The 7,457-nt window shown below is 43.1% G+C and overlaps 1 protein-coding gene across 1 annotated transcript; it reads left to right on the top strand.

Moving 5' to 3' along the window:
• The first annotated feature begins 5,002 nt into the window (after positions 1–5,002).
• Positions 5,003–7,371, top strand: LOC120950458 (uncharacterized). Its single transcript, XM_040368489.2, has 2 exons — positions 5,003–5,136; positions 5,230–7,371. The coding sequence occupies exons 1-2, from the start codon at positions 5,130–5,132 to the stop codon at positions 7,056–7,058; spliced, it is 1,836 nt and encodes a 611-aa protein (XP_040224423.2). The 5' UTR covers positions 5,003–5,129; the 3' UTR covers positions 7,059–7,371.
• Positions 7,372–7,457: the final 86 nt, after the last annotated feature.

The following is a 7,457-nucleotide window of genomic DNA, read 5'->3' as shown; positions in this document are numbered from 1 at the left end:
TCTATGTGATCCTGTATCCTGTTTATTGCAAATCGAACATGTTCCATGGTCGACTAACTTCATTTTCTGGAGCCAGTAATTTCCATAATCATGACCAGCGATTAGCCTATTGATGATTTTTATTTCTTTTGGGGGGAGTTTCAGGTTATGGTGCCACATTTTTTTTGGAATGGATTTCTGATATATTGCGAATTTCTTTCCTTTAGTAAGGCATGTCTGGGAATACCAAGTGTTGGCTTTCGTCCTAGCTCTATTAGTGAAGAGGGTTATGGCATCCGTTAACCTTAGTTTGTTCTGTATCGTTTGAGTTGTGGTACCCATTCTTGCTAGCATATCTGCAATTTCATTCCCCGGGATACCCACGTGGCTGGGGATCCATTGAATATGGCACTGTGTCCTTTCACAATTGTGCAAGATTTTGCTGAGTAGTTCATCGATATGCATTTCTTGCTGCGCTGCCAGTAGTATGTAGCATGCTGCTAGACTGTCTGTATATAAGGTACAATTTATTATGTTTTCTTTGCTGGCGGTTTCTAAAGCAAGGTCAATGGCATATAGTTCAGTTGTGCAAATGGAAGTCGGGTGTTGAAGTCCTTCTGATAATTTAATTTCTTTGTTGGTCATCGGTATGTAAACTCCGATACCACATTTATCCTCTATTCTGCTTCCATCTGTGTATATTTTTACTCCTGATTGGCTGTTTATGGTCTCTAGGCTTTTTTGTCTTAGCACAGTTATGTTGTAGTTGTGTTTGCTGTTGTCTATATCAGGGATGGAGGTGTTGATATTGGTGAGGAAGTGACTATTTTTGGAGTGGTTGAATTCATGTCGGGTTATGTTATCGTATATGCTTTTGTTGGCTATGTATGTTTGTTCTTGAGCTGATAATTTACGAAGGGGTGTGTTTCTATGGATGTTGAGTGCTTGAGGATTAAATAGTGAATGGGCTATTGCTTTAGCGAGTTGTTTTTCTACCAGTAGTGAGCTTCTTATACTGAATGGTATTTCTGCTGAAATTGCGAGTAGTGTGTTGATGGGTGTGGTTTTAGTGCAGCCAGTTATTTTACGTAAGGTTTGGTTTATTATGGGATTTATGGAATTTAACACGTTCTTGTTAGCATTTTTGCTGAGAGAGATGCCGTACTCTAAAGTGCCTCTCACTAGAGATTGGTGGAGTTGGATGGTTTTGCCAGGGTTTATATTGTTTTTATTGTTGCATATTATTTGAATGAAATTCATTTTCTTTTTAGCTTTCGTTATTTGATGTTTTATGTGGGAGTGGAATTTCAATTTGTCATCTATTTCTATTCCCAGAAAGCGATGTGATTTGACCCTCGCGATCGGAACTCCGTTCATTTTCATTTTAATATAGTTGTTATCTTTCGTGAACGTCATTATTTTTGTTTTTTCTATGTTTATATCCAGTTTTAGTGCTGCTAGCATGTTTGCTAGTTGGTTCAGGGACCGTTGCAGTTTTGTTTTTAGTTGTTGTAGGGTAATTCCGTTTTCTATTAAAGCAAAGTCGTCTGCATACTGGATTAGTTTGATTTTATTTGTATTTAAGGCATGGCAGTTACTGGTGTACAGGTTAAATAATAACGGAGATAACACATCACCTTGTGGGAGACCGTTAGATACCCTTCTTCTAATTATTTGGCCATCTGAAGCTATTTCAACCCATCGGTTGGTCAAGAAGTTTATTACCCATCTGATATCTTCGGGAGATATCATATTTCTTATCATAGTTTCAGCTAAAATGTTCACATCTACACTGTTATACGCATTTTTTACGTCAATAAAAATTACAGCAGTGTGTTTGTTATTTCGGTTATTTTTTTTTAAATTATTCGTCAGAAAATCGACGGCTGATGTTGTTGCTCGATTTTTCCGGAAGCCAAACGATGTTGAAGGTAGGAGTTGGTATTTTTCAGTAATCAGTTGAATATTTTCTAGTATAGCTGTATTTGTAATCTTTGTTATAGTTGGTAACAAGGCAATTGGTCTGTAGTTTGCGACATTGTTAGCATCTTTTCCAGGCTTGTTGATGGCAACAATCTTAATTCTTCTTAGCTTTTTATCCACTTTTCCCGTTTTGTACATTGTGTTAATTTCTTTTATTATTGCATGTGTGTTATCTCTGTTCAGCAGCTTTAGGATGTTGTAACTTATTTTGTCTACACCAGGGGAAGAGTTCCGTTTAGATCTTATGATTCTATCCCATTTCTGCTCGTCTAAAATATTTACATCACTTATAAATCGAGGGGAAGGGGGTCTTATTTTATTGTTATTACTATTGAAGTTTATTTTTAAGAATTCTTTGGCTTTTTCAGTGTCTTTGGCAATTATGTTTGATTTTGGAGGCTTTCCCTGAATGGTCCCCATTAGCCTCCAGAGTTTTTCGGATGACGTTTGAGAGTCTACCTCTTTTATCTTTTTTTCGATGCTGTTCGCTTTACCTCTTTTCATTAGGAACCGAAATTTTGCCAACTTTCTCTTATATTCTATGTGATTATTTATATTTTGATTGTTATTATAAAGTTTCCTGGTTTCATTTTTATCGTTCCATGCCTCTTGAACGTCGTTTGTCCACCATGATTTGGGGATGAACGTGGATTTGGACATGTTGTTCTTAATAATTTTGTTGATGTCCGTAGCTATAGTATCGATGTTGGCGTTTTGTTTAAATGGTAAAACTCTAACTAGACTATCTATTTTTTTGTTATTATAAATTAATCTTTGGTTTGGGGGAGCTGGAGTCTCATCTAGTGAGGATATTATTATCCGATGACCACTGTTTCCTATATGCATATCGGTTACCTTTCTCTGTGTAACCGTTGAAAGATGCCTCGATGTTATTGTGAGGTCAATGGCAGAATTTCGTTTATTGGGGTCTGGATTAATGAAGGTGTATTCCTTATTATGTATAATTTTCATGTTAGATTTTATGATTGTGTCTAGAAGTGACTTTCCTTTTCCATTTGAGTAATGATTTCCCCATTCAGTGCTGTGTGCGTTAAAGTCGCCTACTATAATTGTTCGGTTACTTTTTTTTATTCTAGAAAACATTCTGTTACATAGCGAATTGAACTGCTGTGTAGGTGTATTCGGTTTTACGTATACCGAAGCGATGACTAAACCCGAACGTTTGATTTTTATTGCCGCAACTTGTATGTATGGGTTGGGAGCGATGATGTTGATTTGCTCGTAGTTGAGTGTGTTGCGAATTATCACTAGGCTTCCACCATATCCGTCCTCTCTGTTTTGAGCAATGGCGTGAAATTGAGGTATCTTAATTGTGTTGAATGTGTCGGTGTTCAACCACGTTTCTTGTAGGCATGCTACATCTATTTTTTCTTTAAGGAGCAATTCTCTTATCTCTTCTTTATTATTTTTCCATCCTTGTATATTCGCTTGTAATATATTGAAAGCATTTCTTTATATTTGTAGATGTAGAAGGATTGTATTTTTTTTATATATATATGAATTTTTCTAGTTGAAAATTTCGAATCTTTCGTTGTCTGAGTTCGGTTCGTGCATATCTGTGTCTGTTATTTTGGTGTCGGTTGTTTTTGTAGATTTGTTGGTAGTAGGTGTATTAGTTATTTCTTGTACGTAAACGGAGTCCTTTGATCCGATAGAGGTATCGGATAGGGCATCCAGATCGTAGATGATTTCTGTGTCTTTTGTTATGTTTGTATTTGCATTATATTTTGGAGTGTTGAGGGTGTTAGTGATGTGTTCTTTTTCTGTTGGTTGGTTAATTAATTCTGTGTTGGTGTTGTGGTTGATTTCTGTAGGTTTGGTATCGCTGTATTTACTCGTGGACGGTTTTGGTGATGGAGCGTTTGTCTTAGCTTTGGTTTTCTGTGCGTATGAGTGTTCTGTCGTGTAAATTCTTGGAATGGTAGGGCATTGACGTCTACGTATGCGTTTAGCTTCACCGTATGTTATTCTGTTCTCTGTCTTTATTTTGTTGATTTCCATCTCGTCAAGGAAGACGGGACAGTTTTTGTCCAGCGTGTTGTGGGCCTCCCCGCATGACACGCATTTTGTTTCCTTGCAAGAGGTTTCATGTACCGGTAAGCTGCAGTTAGCGCATGTTTTTTCGTTTTTGCACCATTTTTTTGTGTGTCCTAATCTCATACATGTTATACACCTCATTGGCCGAGGGATGTAAAGCTCAACCTTTACTGGGTACAGTCCAAAGTCTACCATGCGTGGTATTTTGCCTGAGTTAAACGTGATGATTGCCGTTCGTGTGTTTTTTAATTCGTTATCTACTTTCCTTTTGAGGATATTGACCTCTACGACACGTTGTTCGCTCAGTCCTTCCATGATTTCAGTCTCAGTCATGAATTCTATGTCAGGGCATCGGATTACTCCTTTGCTTGTGTTGAGGGTTGGATGTTCTTTTGTTAGCACATTTACGTCGCCTCGACCGTCCGTTAGTTTTTTTAGTTCTTTTAGTTTGTTTGCCTGTTTCTTGTTTGTTACTTTAATCAGTAACTTGCCCTCTCTAAGCCGAGATACTTTCAGGGCTTTGGTGCCAATTGCATTTTCTATTTTTTTTGATACCAAAAATGGGTTCACTTTGTTCAGATCTCTATTTGAATTTATTGCTTCCATAACCAAAAAGACCTCTTCTTCCGAACACTCGTTCACAATAGCTAGCCTTTTAACATTTTTTCCCATTTTTCTTTTGGGTTCATTTTGCCCCTCCAATAGATCGTAATAATTCCCGAGGGGAATGCCCCCTCCCGGGTCCTGGACCCCCATGTCTCCTACCTTGAGACCACCTCTTGTGGTTTTTGTTGCTTTTCCCTTATGTGTTTTTTTTTTTTTAAATCAACTCCAAAACTGAGGTGAATAACACTTTTCTTTGAGCTTTCACACACTTGTTCTAACCGTCACTTTAATTTGCACACGTCTATATCCTTCAGCTGCCAACTGTCGAAATGGCGCGTCGAAGCTGTCAGTTCGTTGCCTGGCAGATGGGGCGCAGCTGTCATCGGCTTCAGCAGAAAATGTTTGTTTACGCTTTGGGCAGGAGGACGCAAACATAATTGTGCAAAAATCCCGCTTCCTCGTAGTGTTAGTCGTTCCATTTGCACTGCACGCTCCACCACAGTATGTCCGGTAAGGAGTGAAGTTTCGTTTAGTTGCCGCTTCCACACGAGATGACAATGCAACAAGGCTGTTTTCCACCCCTCTTTTGCCCCTCGTTCACAGAGAGCCGCGATAGCAACCGTTGTCGCAAAACGTCCAGCCCGTACACCAAGCAGGATCTGAAGAATGCCATCAACCTGATCGTTGAACGCGGTACCTCGATTCGCCGTGCTGCATTCGTGTGCAACGTTCCGCGCACCACCCTGTCCACCTACTTGAAGTCGCTGAAGCACGGCAAAATCAGCAAGCTGTTGCCGCAGGAAGAGCAAGCACTGTACCAGTGGATGACGGACTGCTGCAAGCGCGGCTTCTCGATCAAGCAGCGCAACGTGGAGACGGCAGCCGAAGCACTGGTGCAGAAGAACGTCCCGGCCCGGTCGCACCCCTTCCAGGACACGGAGTTTGGGCGGCGCTGCTACCAGAAGTTCGTCCGACGATGGCTCTCGATTGATCGCGTCAAGGAGCGCAAGCATCTCGGCACCATCATGGACTGGTATCTGCACATCGAAAGCTATCTGAACGAGGCGAACCTGTTCGACATCCTGAACCACCCGGCCCGCGTCTTCGTGTGCGACGAGCTGCGGTTCCGGGAGCGGGTCGAAATGCAGGAAAGTGTACGGTCGCCGCTGAAGAAGATGACCATGCTGTACACGTTTTCGGCGGCCGGTGAACACCTGTCCCCGCTGCTTGTCTACCCGTACCGGCGCGACGTGCCACCGCACATAGTCCAGGCGGCGCCGAAAAACTGCGCAATCGTAGCGCACGAGTACGGCCAGGTGACACCGAAAACGTTCGCCGCCTACCTGGACAAGGTGGTGGACAAGTTCGTGACGGCGAAGGGCATTCCGAAGCCGGTGCTGATGTTCGTGGACGAGTCGCAGGTCGACCTGACGCTGCACCTGCACAACACCTGCAAGCGGTTGGGCGTCGTGCTGATCGGGCTGTCGGCGGCCCAGGTAGTGAAGCCGACCGGCAACACGTTCGGCGACATCTGCACCGGCTGGGAGCAGGAGCTGCCGAAGTGGGAACGGGAAAATGGGCGCGAGTTCACGCTTGCCGAATGTGCCGGGCTGATGCAGCAGATTAACCAGCGCTACATAAAGCCGGCGGTGCTGGTGAAAGATTTTGCGGCCAGCAATTTGTGCCCGTGGAATCGGCCGAAGCGCGATACGACGATGGATGGCGATGGTACGGCCATTGCCTACGACGACATGATGGAGGGACCGGACGAGGACGACGAGGACGACGATATAGAAATAGAACACTTCCTGGAGAACGTTGACGGTTGGTCCGATGGAGAGGATGGGGAGGATTTTGAGGACGAAGATGAGTTCATGGACGAATTGAACGCGGAGGAAGAAGAGGAGGAGCAGGACGGTAACACCAACATCAACGCCAGTGAACAAGCGGAGGAAGAGAAAAAGAAAAAGGAAAAAGAGTCCACACCGGCTGTGCAGTCAGCGGAAGAAAAGGTGAACAAAACGACAGCACCCAGCACGAACCAACCGACAGCGCCCCAGACCGTTGGTGATGTTGCCAAATGCTCCAAATCGAAGGAGGCGGCAAATGGAGAAGCGATCAGCGATGGGAAAGAAAGCGCAGCAGTTGCAGCAACAGTGGCGCAGCAGGCGACACAGAACGCATCGGAGGAGGACGATAACTACGATGGGCCGCCGGACGACATCGATATCAGTATTAATTTCATCGACTTCAAACGTGCCATCGGTAGTGAGCTGACGGAAAAGTTTGAACGGAAGCTAGAGATCGAAAACCGTCTACCGCTGGCAAACCACGCCGAGAACGTGCTGTTCGACATCTATCGCCAGTTCCGGTGCGACATCGTCACCGACAGTGACGATGATTACGACGTCGTAGAGGTGGGGGATGAATGAGGAAACCATTGATGCGGCCATTGATTGGTTAGGGATTGTAGGGCCCGCGATAAGATAAGATTAAGCTAGTTTTTGCCATATTGTACGTTTCTTTTTTTACCTTTTAGAATGTATGTAACGGCCCAGTCTGATAGTATGTAGAGCTGTAACTCTCGATGCATTCCCTTTTATTCGGTTTTACGCGCGCGACCATTCAAAGTGCACGCACTGCACAAACCCAACACCAAAGCTACTGGTGAATCATTTTGTATTCCTATTCGCTAACCTCCCAAAGAACGCAACAAAATAAACGCTCTAGCTGTTTATAGCTTAATTTTGAGCCTGCCCCTACGAGTTTTAAACATAGGAGAGGAACATTTTTTAAATCCCCTAAATGGCGGAATGAAGGGAAAAATTCAT

This window comes from Anopheles coluzzii, chromosome 2 (genome assembly GCF_943734685.1).
Source record: "Anopheles coluzzii chromosome 2, AcolN3, whole genome shotgun sequence".
Classification (NCBI taxonomy): domain Eukaryota; kingdom Metazoa; phylum Arthropoda; class Insecta; order Diptera; family Culicidae; genus Anopheles; species Anopheles coluzzii.
Note: the sequence above shows the minus strand (reverse complement) of the source record. Positions and strands in the feature narration are given on the sequence as shown.